Genomic DNA, 19,953 nt, shown 5'->3' on the forward strand with positions numbered 1-19,953 from the left:
AATAAAGTCTCGCTGCAGAGCGCTTGGCAGTGACACATTAGACAATCTGGCAGGGAACAAGTGCAAGTGAAGGGCTTAACTAGTGAGAGACTGATGAGGGGAGGTGCTGCGGGGGAGATGGGCGTAAAGGACCAAGTGAGAGGAATGAGAGCTGATGTTGTGGGAGGGTCTGAAATGACAGAAGAGTTAGTGCAGATGGGATGAAAACAATCAAAGATGTGTGGAATGTGTGACATACAGGAAGTGCAGAGTTGTTGATCAATCTCAGGGCCCCCCCGCCCCCTCCAGGACCCCACGTGTGCTCAGTGTGAATGAAACCTGGTTTGATGATAAGAGGAAGTGAATATTTCTGGCACTGTCAGCTCAGTCAGCACTTCTGTGTTCTGCTTCTGTGTAACCCGCCTGTGGACTTTCCCCCTCAGCTCATGTGTAAGTGTTTTGGAGAAGACACAGTGTAACACAAGTTAGTGTTCAGTGTGGAGATGTTATCAAGTTAATAAGGAGTTAATCAGCTGGAGTTTGGAGGAACAAATCATTTGTGTGATATATGAGGTACGTGTCTTTTCTTGAAGTAGTTTGAATTAGGAAACAGCAATAACTAGAGCTGAGTATTGATTCACATTACTCTTTAAGTACGAGAGAAGTCTGGAAAACTCACCCACCTAAAAGATCTGCAGAGGCTGAGTCTTGTTCACTTTTAATTTCATTAAAATATAATTCCAAACATTTAAACTAGGCAACGTTAAAGTGTGGCGGGCAAGACATAAATGCACATGGTCTCAATCTCTCAGTCTGGTCATCCGCCTGTGCTGTATGAAGACCATCTGCAAGTAGTTGTATGCAGACCAGGCTTCCGTTTAGACAATACAATTATTTTCAATATTCCATATCACTGGCACTGACCCCATAAAGGACTCCTGGCGTCGGTATGGGATGCAGCTGTAGTTGTTCTGCTGTGTTGACCTTGAACACTGGTTTTCTCAGTAGGAGCAAGCTCAATTCGCGGCACCGGCACTTCATAGAGGCATGTCCGGTTTTTACCAAAGATGACATTAATGACGTTGAGGCATCTCCGGTTCACTTCCGGTTTCCAACTTTGATGCCACAAATTACGTAAGCAGTTGCCACTAATTCTACGAGATGCCACGGCTTTTGCCTGTTTTCAGTGACGCGTGGGCAAAAATAACCCTGTGCTTTTATTTTTAAGGGAATTTTTAATGCAGCAGAGTGCACTCTTTGCTTGCGTCAGTTTACACGCCAGACTATTTGTGAAAGTTCACTACTGTGAGCTATTGTATTGTGTATATGGGCGGCGCTCTAGGAAGCAGTGTTTGACTGTAAGTTTCTGAGACTTTTATTTTGAAGGTGGAAAACAAAAAGAGAGGTGCGGAAGAAATGTTTCTTGTGGAAAGAGAAACACGTAAATAAAGTAGTTGCCGACTTGGCTGAACTAACGAAGCATCGGGTTGTTATTTTATTATTATTACACAGTATGGGTGCAAGAGGAACCCTCGGCTACACTACTATTTGTGATAGTGCCATATTAAAGATATGACGTATGGCATATCTAAATATGCCTCTATTAGTGGCATCTGCGGTAAAAAACGGACATGCCTCTATGAGGTGCTGGTGCCACAAATTGAGCTTGCCCTCTCCCCTCTTTTTTCTGCTCTGCTGTCTGGCGTTGGGCCTGCAGCTGCCTCCAGATGTGCTGAAGCTGAAGGAGCGCTGTGCTGTTACCAGGAGGGAGCTGGCGGTGCGCCTCGCTCCGCCTCATGTCGCCCACATCAAACAGAGTTGTGACACTAAGGTAAGAGTCTGAATGAGACAACGTTTTCTTCATCCTCCTCCTTTTATGGACACATCTGAGTCTTTGAAGGAGGACAGACTTGTTCTGCTGGCTCTTCAGAGCCTGGGATTAACCAACTGATGTGGTACAAATGAAGGCTCATAGGTCAAATAAAATTTTGGGACAAATTGCATTTGTTACATGTTTGTATCAGATTTAATAATCTGCAAAACCTTGGTTATACAACTGTGTTGTGTTTTTCAGGTGCAGCAGTTGATGAAAGCGGCGAGGAGTGGGACCCGGGACAGTTTAGAAAAGACAAAGTTAGCCATGATTCGCAAAGTGACATTCCTGCAGAGGAAAGATTCCATAGGTGCATACATTTAAGTTCACCTAATCTCTTCACTACTCTATTGTAATTATGAGCACCGATAATACAGAATGCATCATTTCTTAATATGTGTGACAAAGCCACTAGAACAGATTCCTAAATGGCTTGTGTTTCATTTTGCAGGCGAGGGAAGGGATGATGCAGGTTACCTGGATGTGTCTGTGTGTGAGCTGAAGCACCCTCCACCACAACTGTGCCCCATGCCAGAGGGGCTCAGCAGTCAGCAGGTGAGTAAGCACACTGAATTGGTCAGCTTTAGTTTTTCTGTCGCTTATTTAGAAAGCAGCATCTCACTTCTTTACCTCAACTGATTATCCGTGCTTGTTTGACTATGTTGGTGTAAGAAGACCCTCTTTTAAGTAGCTATTAATGCAACATGTCTTCCATGTTTACCTGTTGTCTTAATTAATTCAGTATACTGTACATTTCCACGCACTAATTCCAGAAGTGCAACAATGGTCATGTCTCTCTTTCACTTTGTTACAATAATACTGCTTTCAATCACTAATCACTTGCTTCTACTTTGATGTTTTCTCAATTGTTGATAAAAAAATACTTCACACAAAATGACAATTTATATATCAATGAGCTGATGAATTCTTGAGGAAAAATAGTTATAAATAGAGGCGTTCACTGTGAATGGAGAATAGGCGATTAAAAGGTGGCTGTGTTCAACAACAGCCAATATTAAGGCGTTAGCAAAGATACATGTGTTGTGAAGAGATGAGCATACTGGATACCAGTGGCGGGCCGTGGGATTCCGACTTAGGCCTTCAATGAGTGCCGTATAGTCCACATTACGGGTGGACTGGGAGGAAAACGTGTCCCTGGAGTTACCGTCACAGACCGACACACTGGCGCTCTACATGTCGAGTAAGGCTCTTCCATGTATTTTAACCAGGCTAATATTACATAGATAAAGAGAAGTGAAATGTGATTGGATAAAAAATGCTGTTAAACAGGTTAAACATGCCATAAAAGAGGCCTGAAGGAGCAGAGGAACTGATGAAGGCAGCTGTGGAATGAGAGAATAAGCTAATAGGGAAAAGCTATAACTTTTAATTAGAGGAAAAAAACATTTTTATTCTTTTTTTTGTTAATTATAAAATAGTTATAACTATGTTATTCTGTTTAGGCCTTCAGAGAAGGCTTAGAAGGCCCTGACGGCCTGCCACTGCTGGATACATCCATAAACTGGATAAACAAGACTTGTATTATATCGTACGAGACGAGTTGTGTGAGAAATAGTTTAGTTCTGATATAGTTCTGCTGTTGTCAAACACGGCCACATTTACTTCAATTCATCAAGACGTATTGTGATTTTTCATTCAGCATGGAGGCACGAGAGAAACGCAACGTTTCCTTCAGCAGTTCAAGGGGACACTGGCTGAGTAATACATATACAAATAATCATTTTCTGGATGGACTATCTCTTTAAGCTGCTAGACGTGGAACTCAACATGCAAATTAATTAATTGTGAAACATCGCAGGTTATATTTTAACATTAATATAAACAGTTGATGCCACTGGCTACATTAATGTTAAAAAGAGAGCATCAGAGTGCTGAGTAGGACAATTAGTGCTTCTGAGATATACGTCATGCTGAATGTTTTTTTTTCCATTACAGTGCAGGTAATCTATGTGGTTGTTCTTGAACCAAGCCTTTATAAGTGGCCTTGTCCAATTATTTATTATCAGCTCTTATTTGATCAATACAATGTGGTATTTGTGGATAACCTTTTATTCCACATTGATGGGAATGTTTACGTCTGTCTCCTTCAGGTGGTCAGACGCCTCATCATCAGCTCCATCGTGCAGAGTGAGAGAAGCTACCTGGACTCTCTCAAGAGGATCCTCCAGGTGAGTCTCGGCCCGCCTCAGGCAAAAGGGAGTCTCTTTGTTTCTTTGGGAGAGAGTGAGAGTGGAAGATATTTATGGTCTGTGTTCACTGTTCAGTTTGGAAGATCATAACCAGAGCATCAGTGGTGACGGAGCTATGCACCTTATCATTTATGGTAATAATAATCTTTTAAATACCGTGAGGCACCAATTTAAGTCAGTATTAAGCTTTCAGGAAATGATTACACTATGATCTCAAGGATGCAGTTAACTCAAATACCCTGCTTAAAAAAACACAAGACAGAAACTAAAATGGTGTGTAAGTGGTGTGATCCTCATGGAAGCTGAAAGAAACTGCCACAGATCTACAGCTAGCCAAGCTGACCCTTCTTTGTCCGTCAGGAGTACCAGAAGCCTTTGATGGAGCCGCAGAACTGTATCCTAAACCCCAAGAAGGTGCGTCGCATCTTTTACCGTCTGCAGGAGATCCATCAGTGCCACTCAATGTTCCAGATCGCCTTGGCATCCCGCGTTGCCGAGTGGGATCACAGCGAGACGATCGGAGACCTGTTTGTCGCCTCGGTTAGTCACATCTTTGCTTCACTGATTCCTTCTTCCTTTCCCTTCCCTTCCTGTTACCAGCAGCTTTTCAGACTCCACGCCCCCTGTTAGTAACACAGGCTCTCTCTCATATATGAGCCATCATCACGATGATAACAGGATTATTATCTCAGAGTAAACAAAGCTTCTCCACTGAAACTAGAGACAATATAGATGCAGCTGTTTAGATTGGCTGAGTGCTTGTAACCATAAGTGAACTCCTCTTGATGTTTGGTGCCCTTTTAATATGCAGAGCCTTAATAAAAATGTCTTAGAACACACACCAGGAGCCTTATTGTATTGATGGTGAGGTAAGTTTATATATGACTGTATCACTGGTGGCTGTGAACCTTGTTGTGGTCCTGTGTCCTGAGTCCCACTCTGGCCTCCACAGTTTTCTAAGTCCATGGTGCTGGAGGTGTACAGTGACTACATCAACAACTTCACCAACGCCATGACACTGATCAAGAAGGCCTGCATGTCTAAACCTGCTTTCCTGGACTTTCTGAAGGTGCACACTCTTTGTGTTTGAAACCATAGTTGAGTTATTGAGTTAAACCCTGTTGGCTCTGCACTGAGCGGTTAGTCGAGGTCTGGACCACATCCATTTCATTCAGCTTTTATTTTGACTACACCAGCCGCACACATTGAACTTGATACCTTTACGAAATGTAGTTTGCACCTGATGACTTTTTGCTGGGTGTTTTTATTTTTTGAATCAGTTCATACATCAGTATTAAAGCTCAACACTGAGGCAATAATAGAGCAAACTATTAGGTTAGGAACACCACAGGAACTGCCTGCACAATAAATAAAAACAGTTATGTTAAATGAAGTTTGGATATTGGTAGTTTCCACACTTTCTGACACATTGTTAGCTGGATTAGCTCTAACATTGGCAACTATTGAACAGAACCCAAGGAAGCACTGTATGAGTGTGAAGTAGTTTATATGAGCGGTTCTCCCAAAAACTGCAGCACCACAGGCCAAACATTCAGCCTGTTCTGAGCGGTATGTGTTCATCAGGCACAAATTGAAACACCGAGAAAGTTCGACAAAACATGTCCCATAAAAGGAGTACACATCTGTGTTAGATGTAATGATATGCACGCCTCATTTTATAACACCTCCATGGTTCCTATTTTAATTTAACATTATTGAAGCAGAAGACACTGATACACGGCGTGCTCTCCATGTGACTTTCAGAAGAAGCAGGCCTCCAGTCCAGACCGAATCACTCTTTATGGTCTGATGGTCAAACCGATCCAACGCTTTCCTCAGTTCATTCTTCTGCTGCAGGTGAGTGACAGACACAAACACTGTTCACACCAATCTCACACTGTCTACGCCATTCACTCCGATCTCATACTGTTCACTCCAATCTCAAACTGTTCACACTGTTCAGACCGATCTTACAACGTTCACCCAATCTCACACCTTTCACTCCGATCTCACACCTTTCACTCCGATCTCACACCTTTCACTCCGATCTCACACCTTTCACTCCGATCTCACACCCTTCACTCCGATCTCACACCCTTCACTCCGATCTCACACACTTCACTCCGATCTCTGATAAATCTTGTATACCCACAGTTTTAAGCCCATTTTAATTACTGTATTTCCACATTTCACAGGTCATTGTAATTCAGTCGAAACTAATCCGTTCTGGCCTGGTTATGCAGCCTGTCAGCTTTGTCAAACAGGAGTGCAAATCTCTCAGAAAGGGGTGGCATGTGGTGTGCAGTCAAGTGGAGTGTTTGGTTTCATTTCCAGGCCTGGATTTTTACTGAAACTTTGTTGAAGTTTTTGACAAGAGGAAGTGAAAGGCAGTGCATCTGGAGCATTGTGGGCGACTGGAAAAACGTCTAAAAATGTTCCCCCCTCTACATCTGCTATCACAAAACAAAGAGAAGCACGATTATGCTCTTATCCACACTTAAACGTTACAGAGCGAAGACAAATGAGATATTATTGGAGTATTTGATACACACACGTGCAGCCCCCTCCTTACACGATTACACACACATTGAATCGTCCTTCAATTGAAGGATCGATTGAAGGCCGTTCGATCCCCGGCTCGATGTGTCCTTGGGCAAGACGCCTAAGCCCATATTGCGCCTGTAAACTGTTCCTGCAATGTGTGAATGGTTATTTTGCCGTCATGGGCAGGTGGTACCATCATGGTTGCTCCTCTCATCAGTGTATGAATGGGTGAATAATGATATGTAGTGTTAAAAATCTTTGAGTGGTCAGAAGACTAGAAAAGAGAAATTCAAGTACAGCCCATTTACCATATTAAGAATATTCTAACAATAATTCTATAATATCTTTACTTAAGGTCCTTTGTTTCTCTTGACATGACAAGACCTGACTCTCCAGTCCTGATTAACACAGTGCTGCGTTGTCATCGTTGTTGTCGCTGTATCAGGACATGTTGAAGAACACTCCAAAGACTCACAACGACCGGCTGCCCCTGCAGCTGGCTCTCACTGAGCTAGAGACTCTGGCGGAGAAGCTCAATGAACAGAAGCGCCTGGCTGATCAGGAGGCTGAGATCCAGCAGTTGGCACACAGTGTGGGGGACCGCAACCTCAGCAAGGTGACGCACCATGCATCGTAACACACATGCACCAGCTATTTCTTTACCCATGGGCTGGTTTCTTATGGACTGAGATTGTTATCATATTTTCATTCATAAAGCCTACTATACTATTCATCATCTCCTCTTGGTGTCAGAGAGTAGATTGTATGTCCTACTTTAAAAGGGAGTGCCAATCTAGACAATAAATGTAATGACAGTGTGTCTATTAAAGGGATAGTTTGGATGTTTGAGTATGGAGAAGTACCTCATCCAACCACACTTCTAGTATATTTCTACAGTAGATTGAGTTTGGAGAAACAGATGGAGAACAAAACAGAAACGATCCCTTTAAAATGAAATGTGTCTTGTGTTCAGTTAATTTATTTTGGCTATGTAACGGTGCCTGAGGAAGTGAAGGTCCTCAATAATCAGCTTCTGGGGACCATCAATATCCAAACTGAATTTCATACTGACGTGTCTGGTAATCACAGTGGACCAAAAGCCACAAAAAGCTTTAGACATCCAAACTAATCCGTAGGTCCAGACGGCTGCATTCATCCACCAGCTTTATTCTTGATGTTATCATGAAGATGTCATTTTGAAGATCGTTAAGTACAAGTTGTACTGGGGTTGGATCAGTACTGTCATTCAACTTTTATTCCAAGCAGGCTCAAGGGAAGATCATTTACTAGTTCATATACTGACCGATACTTGTAATGTAGGTGAGAATCTACTTTTTCAGTGACCTGCTTTGTGCTTCCAGCTGCTGAACTCGGAGCAGCGCCAGCTGATTCAGTGTGAACTCCTCACTGAAATTGTTTATGGTGATAAAGGTCAAGTTCTCAAGTCAAAGGAGCGAAAGGTCTTCCTCATCAACGACACCCTGATCTGTGCCAATGTTAACCTGAAGTACGTACCTCCTACTGCAGACCCCGACGATACTGCTTTAGCTCCACTGTCTCTCCTGGAATCTCTCTTACAGTTGATTATTTACATGTTTGTCCACCAGGGGTCCCCCTGACATCAGCAGCCTGGTTCCTGTTGGCCCTAAGTACACGGTGAAGTGGTGTGCCCCCCTGCTGCAGACTCAGGTGGTGGAGGTGGGTCAGGACTGTCAGCAGAGAAGGGACAGTGTCATCACAGCGAGACGCCACAGCTCCACCTCCAGCACCACAGGTACATCCACCACTCACACTGACCAAGATGCAGATTGTGTGTGTGTGTGTGTGTGTATCTATCTATCTATCTATCTATCTATCTATCTATCTATCTATCTATCTATCTATCTATAGATAGATCTATATATAGATCTATCTATAGATCTATCTATATATAGATCTATATCTATAGATCTATCTATATATATAGATAGATCTCTATATATATATATGTGTGTACATCTATATAGATATATATCTATATATGTATCTATATATATAGATAGATAGATCTATATATGTATGTATAGATAGATAGATAGATAGATAGATAGATAGATAGATAGATAGATAGATCTATATATGTATAGATAGATAGATAGATAGATAGATAGATTCTCTTCTGTGTATATGTGCTTGTATATATACACATGCATATATACATGCATGTATGTTTTATGTATGTTTTGTAACTGAATAAGATGACTTATTTATAGACATAAACCTAATTCATAAATTGATACATTACATTATTTGCATATTAAATGGTTAATTGTTCTCTTTGAAATGGAATCACAAAACACCAACGATTTTCCTGTGGGATTTACTGGTGTGTCAGCAGCTGGCAGTTGACAGATAATGTTATCGGATGGAGGTCTACAGACTAAAATATTGATATTGCATTGATAAACTGGGCATAAGTGAATGACAGACTGCAGGGTTATTTAGGTTACGAGGGTTATTCGTGAAAGTCACGAACAGGACCGGTGATGAAGGGCAGCCCTGGCGGAGGCCAACACCCACCAGGGAACGTGTCTGACTTGTTACGGAGAATACAAACACAGCTCTTACTGCAGTCAGAGACCAGATGGCCTGTGCCAACTGGTCCGGCACCCCGTACTCCCGCAGCACCCCCCACAAAAACCTGGTTGAAAACCTTCAAGTAAACAAAGCACATGTAGACTGGTTGGGCAAACTCCCAGGACCCCGCCAAATCAAACGCTTTTGTATTAAATAGCTCAGTAGTGGGTCAGTGTTCAGGCGTGAAGCTGAATGTGCCTCCCTGTGTTTCAGGGAAAGTGTTCCTGGGTCCTCCCAAACTGTACGAGGACCTGGAGGAGCTGCAGCATGACCTGGCTGTGGTGCAGGAGGTCTCACTGCTGGTGGGCACCCTCTACGGAACCTACCAGGTATCAAAACACACTTGTTTTCTTTAGATGTGTATTGAATAATAAATATGTAAATTATCTCTTTTCTTCCTGCTGTGACGCCTTTGTAACTTAAGCTTAGTGATATTTAAATGAAATACATGTATCAAAACATAAAAAATAGTACAAAAGAAGTTAATTATAGTGATGTTATTGTGTTTCCAAATCTCAAGTACAACTGTGTCATAACATATAGAACGTTGTATAAAAGTAGAATCTAAAAGCGGATTTCTTACTGCATCTTTCTCAGAGGAAGTTAATAATGTAGAAGACAATCTAACTGGTCCATCCTTCCTTTCCCAGAATCTAAACACCACAGTGTCTCAGGACTGGTGTCTGGCTCTGCAGAGGCTCATCCGTCTGAAGGTGGAGGAGATCCAGAATGCAAACAAGTGTCGCCTGCGTCTGTCCATACCAGGCAAACCTGATAAGTGAGTCAGAACTGATCGACCGATGAGGGGCGGGCTCAGAGCGGGACAGGGAGGCTCAGCTGCAGTTGGGTTCAGCTTCAGGTGGGGTAACTTGGATTGTAAAGTATTTTGAATATTGACGTGCTTTCATGTCCACAACATGTTTTGTTCCCAGGTCCGGTCGTCCAGTGAGCATCGTTGTTGTCTTCAACACGCCCAGCCCCCTCAGTAAGATCTCCTGGGTGAACCGGCTTCACCTCGCCAAGATAGCTCACAGTGAGTTCAGCTCTGTTTGTGTGCGTGTGTGTGTGTGTGTGTGTGTGTGTGTGTGTGTGTGTGTGTGTGTGTGTGTGTGTGTGTGTGTGTGTGTGTGTGTGTGTGTGTGTTTGTGTGTAGGTGTGTGTGAGTGAGTGAATAACTATCTCATCTATATCACACATGCGAGGGCCTAGAGGTGGTTGTACTAGATTGAAACTGAATTGATCCACTTGCATGCAATAAAAGGTGAATCGTCTGGTTTGTGTTGAACTTTGTGTGAGTAATAGTATGTAGTAGCAAGTTTATTTTTTTCCCTTTTTAGTATGAAAACTTCTTTATCTTCTTTCTCTGTGCATATTTGTCCTCAACTTTATGGATAGCATGTGGGCAGCTTTCCCACAAGTAGACTGAGCCGACTTAGGTGAAATAGGAAAACAGTTGCTGTTGTGCTGTTGCTCGGGTTTGGTTGTTGCTGTAAAGCCAGTCGGTCACTTCATGTTTACAGCACAGCTTATTGCTTTAGGTGTGCTCTATATATACTGTGTCTAAAGTGATATGTCCTAATCATATCCACGTGAATGTTATGCGGTTATAATCAAAAATACATTTTAGAAAACAATAATATCACTATCTGAATCTCAGTGATCGATGTCCTGTAACAGCCATGCTTTTATTATAACAACACCTGTGATTTCTCAACTCAAGGAAGTTCTGATGATCACACTACCAATAGTACAGTTATTAGACACAAGTATTAAGTGTTTGTGTGTCTTTTCAGGACAGGAAAACACTCCTGGGTGGGAATGTGTTGAAGAAGACGTGAAAACCAAAGCTCCATCTAGTTGTCCTCAGTTAACCTGCCAGCTTCCTGTCTTCTCCTCCAAAACACATTCCCTGAAGGTAAGAGCTGCTGTTTGGTATAGATATTAATATCCCAAAATAATGATAATGATAAATAATGTACAAAACAGATTGTTGTGTTTCCAGCTCACTCAGGAGCAGCCATATTCTGGTTGTTGCTGTATAGATATGCATATTTACATCACACAGAGGAGCATTTCAACATCTAAATGCATTTTAGGAAGACAAGCTGTGAGAAGGCATCAGAATATGATGAAATTGAGACCATCACAAATCTTGAAAATCCTCTTCCAAAATGTTTTCCTTTTTTCTGGCTCACCATTGTCTGTGTTTTGGCTGTGTGATGCTGTGGCTGCTTGTCCATGTCTTGATATAGATGAAGAAATAATTGAATAATGTAATAATAATTGTTAATCACAAAAAAAGTATGACTTTTATGTAAATGTGTATGTATGTATATGTATATGTATATATATATATATATATATATATATATAGTATAGTGCAGGCGTATAGAAAAGAATAAATATTTAAATAATTATGTTTTCTCCTGAATAATTACACTTTTTATTTATTCTTTGATAACGTATGTATATGCTAATTTCAGCTTTTACTTATATTTATAATAGTATTATCATTTATTTTATTATTAATTAATTTGATTATTTATTTCAGCTGTTATGTTTATTTTGATTCTATAATTAATTAATGAAAATATATATTTATATTTTTGGTTGTCATACAGTGGATAAGAGAAATATATTTACCATATATTATTCCATAATGCTTCTATGGGGTCTCTGAACAGCTTTGGATTGAATCCTTCTTGGGATCACTGTAGCGTGTACTCTTCATCTCTTTGACCTATTTTCTTGGAAACTGCAGTGATTTTTATTTTATTGTGAAAGTTGGTAAAAGGGGCATATTTAACGCCTCTTCCTGTACATGTAGGAGTCTTGTTGTTAATGAAGCATGTCTCTCTCTGTCTGTCTGTGCAGCTAGTGGCAGCTCTTCACAGTCCCTCTCAGTCCAGCCTGCTGGGTTTCTGCATTGCCAGTACGTCTCTACCACAGGGTTACCTCTGGGTGAGTGCGATGGGCGTGGGCCTGAGGGTGTCCCCCTTTGAGGAGCAGATACTCTGCACTGAGGTGCATATATACAGCTCTCCATATGGAGTAATGCTAAACTGAATTTGCTCTGCTACCTCTCTGAGGGACAGAGCAACAGCTGATTTCAGATCTGTTGTTAAGGTTGCTGTACAGCTGAATCACTTTTAAATGCAGTAAACAGTCTCACCTTTTCCATAATGTTTGCACCAATGGTTTTGAATGATCATCAGTTTAGTACAGCTCGCTAGTTTCCTCCATTTTGTGTTAACATCGACCAAATATTGTATTTTAGGAATACTACAAGGCATGGTTTACATTTAGACTGTAAAATGAATATTAAATAATCAAACAAAGGACACTTCTGTCCAACCGTTCATAAAACAAAGCACTCTTTCAGTGTACAACATTAATAAGTGGGTATATACATATATATTTCTGCCACTTTAAGTAACTTCGAAATGTATTTTTACACTGGTTGGCCATCCTTATCTTCCGTATCACAGGACTTCCTACTCATGGCCAGTATTTGCTCATATGTGGTGTTGTACTCATCTGGGATTCTAAAGTATACATTATCAAAAGCTTGTATTTTATTTTTATTTTTTTTAAAGGAATTGTCATCACATTTATTCATGATATTTAATTAATTCTTGAGTTGCATTTGCTTCTGTGTATGTATTATTGTCATTCATTGACTGAAATGAGCTTTTTGTCTCTAATGGAGCTCAGGTTGTAGGTGGAGGAAGCGGCTTTAACCACAGCCAAGTGGAGATCTTCTCACTGAACCGAGCCACTCCTCGTCTGGTCAAGACCATCCCGCTCAGAGCCCCGGTCCTCTGTCTCGAGTATGTGAAGGAGCCGTGTCCCAGCACAGAGCAGAGGGAGGCTGAGAAGGCCCAGTCTGCAGCCAAGATAGGAAACATCATCTGTGTTGGCCTGCAGGACGGCAGGTCAGTCATCTCCAGCAGCTCAGAGCATCAGTCTGTAGACACAAAAGTATGTCCAGTGAGTCAGCTGTGGAACACATTAGTCAGGTTCTCAACTGGTCTGGCTCAGGGACCCACCATCACCCTTAATGACAAGCCGCGACCCAAATCGAGAAAAATCCTTTGGTATCAGGCCGCACAGAAAGAATGAAGAATGAAAAAAAGAAACAAAAAAAACCAGGCCGGTTTTATTTTGAAAAGTGACCGGATACATCCGTCTGTGCGTCTGAGCCTCTTACTCTTAACACATGTCAGAGACTACATGATAACGTTGCCCCAAAAATGAAACTTAAATGTACGTTTCAAGTCTGCCGGAGTGCCGGTGTTATGGATTAAAATCAAGACAGAATGTCCTAAAATCGCCAAAAAGCTCTGAAAACCTGCAAGCAACATTCAAACAATGAGTGTGAATACAGATCGCGATCAGTAGTGTTGCATGCTGGGTGAGGAAACCATCAGTGTGAATACAGATTGTGATCGCTAATGTTGCATGCTGGGTGAGGAAACCATCAGTGTGAATACAGATTGCAGGAGTAGTCTAAAAGTCAGTTAGTGATTTCCGAAGTTTAGGTTTTGGAGTCAATTTAACGTGGTCTGTGAAGCACAGAATGAAATTGGGCCGGCGATGTCAGAGGGAGGCCCGGTTGGTGATGGAGATGGGCCGCCCCCAACCCCGTCTGCCGACCAGGGATTTCACCGGTATCCCCCTGGTTTGACCCAACCTGGAAGACGCTGCTAAAAACATGGAGCGAAGAGCCGGCGAAAAAAACGACACTGCGCTGCAGAAAGTCCCTTCAAAGTAAAATCACAGGATTTAAAAAATAAATAAATTTAAAAAATATATATATATATATATATATTTTTTCCTAAGCAAAGGACCGCGACCCATTAAAAACGTGGGGACCCACCAGTTGAGGACCACTGCATTAAACAGATCAAATATAACATGTTCTTTAGTGAACTGTTGGTATGTGTACTTTGGAACTTTGCACAGAGCCAGGCGAGCTTTTTGCCCATGCTTCAAGTCTTAACGCTAAGCTAGGCTAACCACGTCCTGACTCCAGCTTGGTCTTGATAAGGTTGATATTCATCGGTCTCAGGTGGTGAACTCTTCCAGCGGACTTGTCTTCATTTGAAGCCTGGTATTTGACTTTTCAATATAGTGCTTCTTGTCTTCCCAGCATCGATGTGTACAGCAGCGTGGACACAGCTGTTCATTGCCTGTCGACCATGGTGAACCCCGACAGCTGTCCTGTCCTCTGCCTCAAGCACTCGCTGTCTTTCCTCTTCGCTGGACTGGCCAATGGCAAAGTGGCTGTTTACCACAGAAGGGCTGGCGGTGAGTTCTCACAGAAGAACCCTTCCATCACTGGCGTCATGCTGGGTTGGATTTCAGAGGGAAGAGGTCCAGATTCACGGTATTACTGTGGAGTAGTGGATGTTGAACCATGGACCATTCTTGCCCTCAGAGAGACTGTGGGACGTGGACTCGTGCCGGCTGGTGTCCGTGGGCTCTGAGCGGGTCTGCAGTCTGCTGACACTTGAAGACGCTGCATGGGCCAGCTGTGCCAACCGAGTCACTGTCATCCAAGGATCCAGCCTCCACACACAGGTATCAGCAACAGGTGGACAGTTGTATCAAATATGGGAAACCAAAAGGGTTGGGTTTTTTTAGGAAGTTTAAATTAGTAACCTGTGTGTGGGACCTGGGCTAAAATAAGTTATGTAGTGTGTGATTGGCTTACAAAGGCAATTTGAGGGCAAATTTACATCCTACTGTTTCACATGCAATCAAATGCCACTCCAGATGGTGTAAACTGAATGATGTTGGTAAGGAATCAAATAACATGCAACACCATGTTCCAGAAAATTATCTCTGCTGGCTTACAGTGCAGTACTGCTGTCCTCATTTATCACAGCAGCTGAAAAAGGATTTAGCTTAAAGGCACAATGAGTAGGATTTTCATAAAAAACAATGTATAGACTGATACAGAAATAATCCTTTCCGTCATCTCTTCTGACCCAGTAGAAGTGTGTCAGTATCTACAGAGACCCTGCCCTCTGCATGGATGTTCTTATTTAACTTTGTTTAGGACGTTTCTGGGTGTCACCTCTGGAAAAAAATTAAAATGAGCAACCAGGTGTCAGATTGTAAGCAGGCATCCAAAAGGGAAACTACAATGAGGTTCTTGTTTTTCAAGTACATGGGCCAAACATGTGAGGGGTAGTTTCTAGAAAGGGACGAGAGTGAATCCTGGGTTGGCTTTCAACAGCTCACAAGCTCTTACTTCCGTTGTTCCATACGTCCGTAAGTTCTCTAAAAGGTCTGAAGGGATATTTTTCAAATTTGGCACAATCACCTGGACCTGAACCTGAAGAATGTACTGATTTGATTTTGGAGGTCAATAAAACACATGCGTAGTCATAAATCCAGATAAATGTAGATTTGATAGGATAAAATGATGACGCAAAGACATTTTTTTATCATTTCTACACGCCGCTTTCCGTTGACATTGACATGAGATGCAATCACAATGCTCCCTAACTCAGATGTTGCACCTTGAAACCTTTTTCTAATTTAGTACATTTGCTGTACAATGAATCAGATGATATTAAATGGGAATCTAGCCTCAAGATTTCATGATTGGAAGTGACTGACAGTCCTATCATTGTATCTGTCAGCACTGGCCATGGCAAACATTATAAGCATACTACTAACAATCCAAGTTCATTGTAACTATTATGAAATACCACTTGGAGGTTTGTCTGAACTTTTTGGACTTGGAAACAAGATACATCATTTTCATAGGTTAATAAAGAACAAACTCATTTACCAACATCATTTCAAAAATGATGAACACAACTTTAGAAAGTACTTACATTGTGTACTTTATTAATTCAATTTATTTTTACAATATAGGCCCAATTTACAAATTATCCTCAGAGGGCTTTACAATCCTCTGACCTTTGACCCTAACATCAGAACAGGAAAAAAAACTCCCCAAAAAAACCTGTAACAGGGAGAAAAAAAAGAAGAACCCTTCAAGAGAGAAACAAAGGAGGATCCCTCTGCCCGGATAGACAGAACAATAGATGTCATGTGACCAGAATGAACAACGTAACAGAGTTACAGGACATTGCATGAATATTACACAAATTATTCATATGAGAGTGGTAGGCAGAACAATGATGGAAACATTTTTACTAATAATAATTCAGTCAGGAACACTCGTCAGATTTGTATCCAACAAATGGAAATACAGTTCTATATGGCGCTGTTGGCTCCACTCTTAAAATGCTTTAAGCTTATCAAAGGAAAAAATCTTAAGCCTACTCTTCAATCTCCATTCACTTTACACTCATCTCATGCTTCCCTAGTAGCCTATTGTTCTGATAGCGATGGGACTGAGGACTAACATGTAGGTAGTAAGTGAGAGGTTCTAACCTTACGCTCATATAGATAATAGCCAACACACATTTTTATTTCTACAAATCATTATTCGTATGCTTCCAGAATGATGTTTTTCCCAAAAGACACGGATATGATTCCTTATAACCTTATGTCATATTTGCCTGCATTTACCTGCAGACTGACCCTCTCTCTGCCTCTCTGTGCTGTAGAGCTTCACAGCCAATTGGGATGCAGGCTGCAGCATTAGCCACATGATTCGTTCAGGCGGGGGGGTTTGGATGGCCTTCACCCAGGGCTCCTCCATTCACCTGTTTCACACCGAGACCCTGGAACACCTACAGGAAGTCAACATCTCCACCCACACCGCCCATCTGACACCAGGCAAGGCCAGACCAGATATACAGTATCAGTGATGCCCTCAGTGATGTCACCAGTAGCCAAAATGTATATCATATATCGTATATCATATGTTGTACACTAGGTCAGGTGTGTGTCTCCAGCTTGCTGATCTGCCAGGGCCTGCTGTGGGTGGGGACCAGCCAAGGCATCATCGTCACCTTCCCTGTGCCCACACTGGAGGGCATCCCCAAGATCACAGGTCCGTGCTGAGTGCAGCAGCTCTCTGATGGCAGCTTGTTCTCTGTGACTGAAGCTTGGGTCCACTTACATCTCTGCAGCATGACGGCATGACCCCACCATATGTGGTGACTAAAACTATAACAGCAGCCAGTGTAGGAACTAGTACATCCAATATTTTACAGCAACATTTTTACACATTAAAGACATAACACATTCTCTCATGTAACTCCCGGTGCTTGGTCGTTGCCCAAAGCCTCTCACTATGTGAAAATAGTGAGAGGAAAACATTTCCCTAAACAAAGCGATTTATTAAAGTTTCTCACTTTAACTACATTTTACAAGAAAACATTTGAACACATCATGGTAATGTCTTAATTTACATTTGGCCAATAATAATGTTTCACTCAACAATGCCTAAAAGCATGATGATGGAACTGAATGGAGGCTTCCTTCATTAGCCGTTAGCGGTGCTGCTAACGTTACTAGTTCTCCTGTCAATACAAACACAGATTTGTTATTCACAGAGTAACATTATCAGGGTCGGCCAATAGCAAACATACATTCTGATGTCCTGATCGCATATTTTACTTACTATTTCACACTGTGATGGTTACACTGAGTTTTTACACAACCACCCACCAGAGGCAGTTCTGGACCTGTATTTCTTCGGCTTGATTTATGAATAGTGTGTTTTCAAAATAAACTTCTATCTATCACAGGAAGTTAGATTCAAGCACCAAAACCACTTTGCTTATGGAAAAAGAGTCTGGTTGACGTTAACTTGGCTTTACTTGAAAGATTCTTGTCACTAAATGTCAACATAGACTGTAAGTGGACATTGTGAGGTCACCCATTGGTTTGTGGATATGCATGCCCCCCCACACACACACACTAACATGTTAACATAACCCTTTTATTGATCTTGTTGCTACACATACTACTTGTGTTTTGCCGTGTGAGACACCGTGCATTCATTTAGAACTGTCCTACCCTCAGGTAAGGGGATGACGTCTCTGAATGCGCACTGCGGTCCAGTGGACCTGCTGGTGTCCACCTCCAGCATCCTGGCCTCCGACTTGCTCAGACGGGACTCCATCCTCAACGGCAGCGAGGACGGTGCCATCAGAGAAGCAGAGGGAGGTAAAGGTGATGGGGGAGGAGGTGAAGAGGGGCAAAGGTTGGAGCAGGACTCAGAAGCTGCTCCACCAAGAGAGGAGAAGCCTAAGCGTCTCTTGCTGCAGTATCGCCTCCACTCCACCTGCCAGCTGCCTGGGAGGCTGCTGTCAGCCCAGCCCGAGCAGGGGCCCCACAGGCCCCCTCCAGACTCCCTGGTGCACAGCCCAGAGGACGGCTCCATCTATGAAGTGAGCGAGGACCCCGATGTGTGGGTGAGAGGGCGGCCCGTGGAGAGGGGGAAGGAGGGGGAGGTCAGGCGCAACAAAGTCACCTCGGCAGCCGTCTTCTCTGGGGGCAGAGGACACCGCAGGATAGGACAGACGTCCTCACGTCCAGCCGCCACTGAAAACACTCTGCTGGTGTGGCAGCTCCCTCTGACTCTCAGCCAATGACAAGCGAGCATGTCACCTGACTGTCCTGACACTGAGAGACCTAATGTCAGTGGTTTGGCTGTAAGCCCATGTTAGCAAGGTACCATTAAAGCTAACGTCACTGGTGAGGTCCAGACATGGCACGTACATCATGACATCACACTGAGTCAACACTTTAATTGCTGCTTCACGTCAGAACCAGAACTTTTTCAAACAGGCAGTTTGTGGAGAGACGGAAGAGATGTGTGTTTGTTGTTGAAATGAAAACAACATTTTTCATACTGATATTCAATGTGGGTGTGGTCTGATTCATTTAAGAGTAATGTCGCAGATTTGCATCCAGCGGAACATGCAGATGAATTTCCTCTGGAAGATGTGACATGGTAGGACGCTGAAAACAGAGCAGGATGAAGATTGGCAATGACTCGTCGTCCTCTTGATCTCACAACAGGTGAGGGAGGGTGTGTGGAGAAACAGTCCTCTAAACTCTAAGTCCGTCCACTTTTTATTGTTCTGATCAAATGCAAAGGATTTGATTGAAGCCTCGATGACTTCACGGTACAGAAGCTAAAGACGCTCTAACTTCCATTTCAACGGGACTTTGAGAATGAAGCTGGCCTGATGCAGCGACTGTGAACAGTTTCCTGAACTCTCCCGGAAGTTTCCATAGCCATCAGAGAAGTGCGACCTCAAAGTGATGTTTCTACATTTCAGTTAGTGTACAAATTAAACAAAGGACATACAACATGTTTAAATGCTCAAAGGTGTCGTATTCTGGAACTTGGGACAGAGCCAGGCTCGCTGTTTCTCCCTGCTTCCAGTCTAAATGCTAAGCTAGGCTAACAACATCAAATGTGGGCGGCACCATGTTTTGAGTTATTCTGTACCTGACTCTTTTGCTTTCTGCGAAGTACAAACTGTCTTGTGAATTGCATGATGTGTAGTTACTGATGGGATGAACACCAACTGACTAAAGCAACAACATTGACCACTATAAAAATCAGCACTTTTGGTAAATAAACATTTTGACGTTTACAGCAAAACAATAGAATGTTGTGAACTGAAACCTAATTGTTTATGGGACCAATTCATTAAAATATATCATTACAGTATTGATGTGTAGATTAATGTGCTTAATTTAACGACTTTCTTTTCATGATCATGTGCTTACTTACTGTTGTTATATATAAAGCAATAATGCTACTTCCAGAGGTGTTTGAAA

At 42.3% G+C, this 19,953-nt stretch overlaps 1 protein-coding gene across 2 annotated transcripts in view; it reads left to right on the forward strand.

Annotated features, from left to right (window-relative positions):
- The window catches only part of LOC137800087 (rho guanine nucleotide exchange factor 10-like protein), a 32,007-nt gene extending 12,276 nt beyond the window's left edge, over positions 1-19,731 (forward strand). For both annotated transcript variants that reach the window (XM_068597108.1, XM_068597109.1), the window contains 21 exons: positions 1,697-1,810; positions 2,054-2,162; positions 2,304-2,407; positions 3,964-4,041; positions 4,423-4,602; positions 5,015-5,131; positions 5,827-5,919; positions 7,052-7,222; positions 7,968-8,113; positions 8,214-8,380; positions 9,436-9,551; positions 9,873-10,000; positions 10,155-10,255; positions 11,016-11,137; positions 12,097-12,183; positions 12,937-13,157; positions 14,375-14,532; positions 14,663-14,805; positions 16,815-16,986; positions 17,087-17,203; positions 18,181-19,731. In XM_068597108.1, the coding sequence (XP_068453209.1) occupies positions 1,697-1,810; positions 2,054-2,162; positions 2,304-2,407; positions 3,964-4,041; positions 4,423-4,602; positions 5,015-5,131; positions 5,827-5,919; positions 7,052-7,222; positions 7,968-8,113; positions 8,214-8,380; positions 9,436-9,551; positions 9,873-10,000; positions 10,155-10,255; positions 11,016-11,137; positions 12,097-12,183; positions 12,937-13,157; positions 14,375-14,532; positions 14,663-14,805; positions 16,815-16,986; positions 17,087-17,203; positions 18,181-18,752 (3,216 nt within the window). In that variant the 3' untranslated portion in view covers positions 18,753-19,731. The remainder of the gene's footprint in view (positions 1-1,696; positions 1,811-2,053; positions 2,163-2,303; positions 2,408-3,963; positions 4,042-4,422; positions 4,603-5,014; positions 5,132-5,826; positions 5,920-7,051; positions 7,223-7,967; positions 8,114-8,213; positions 8,381-9,435; positions 9,552-9,872; positions 10,001-10,154; positions 10,256-11,015; positions 11,138-12,096; positions 12,184-12,936; positions 13,158-14,374; positions 14,533-14,662; positions 14,806-16,814; positions 16,987-17,086; positions 17,204-18,180) is intronic.
- Positions 19,732-19,953: the final 222 nt, after the last annotated feature.

This window comes from Clinocottus analis, unplaced genomic scaffold (assembly GCF_023055335.1).
Source record: "Clinocottus analis isolate CAN_PGR_092001 unplaced genomic scaffold, fCliAna1.0.p SCAF_4, whole genome shotgun sequence".
NCBI classification, from domain to species: domain Eukaryota; kingdom Metazoa; phylum Chordata; class Actinopteri; order Perciformes; family Cottidae; genus Clinocottus; species Clinocottus analis.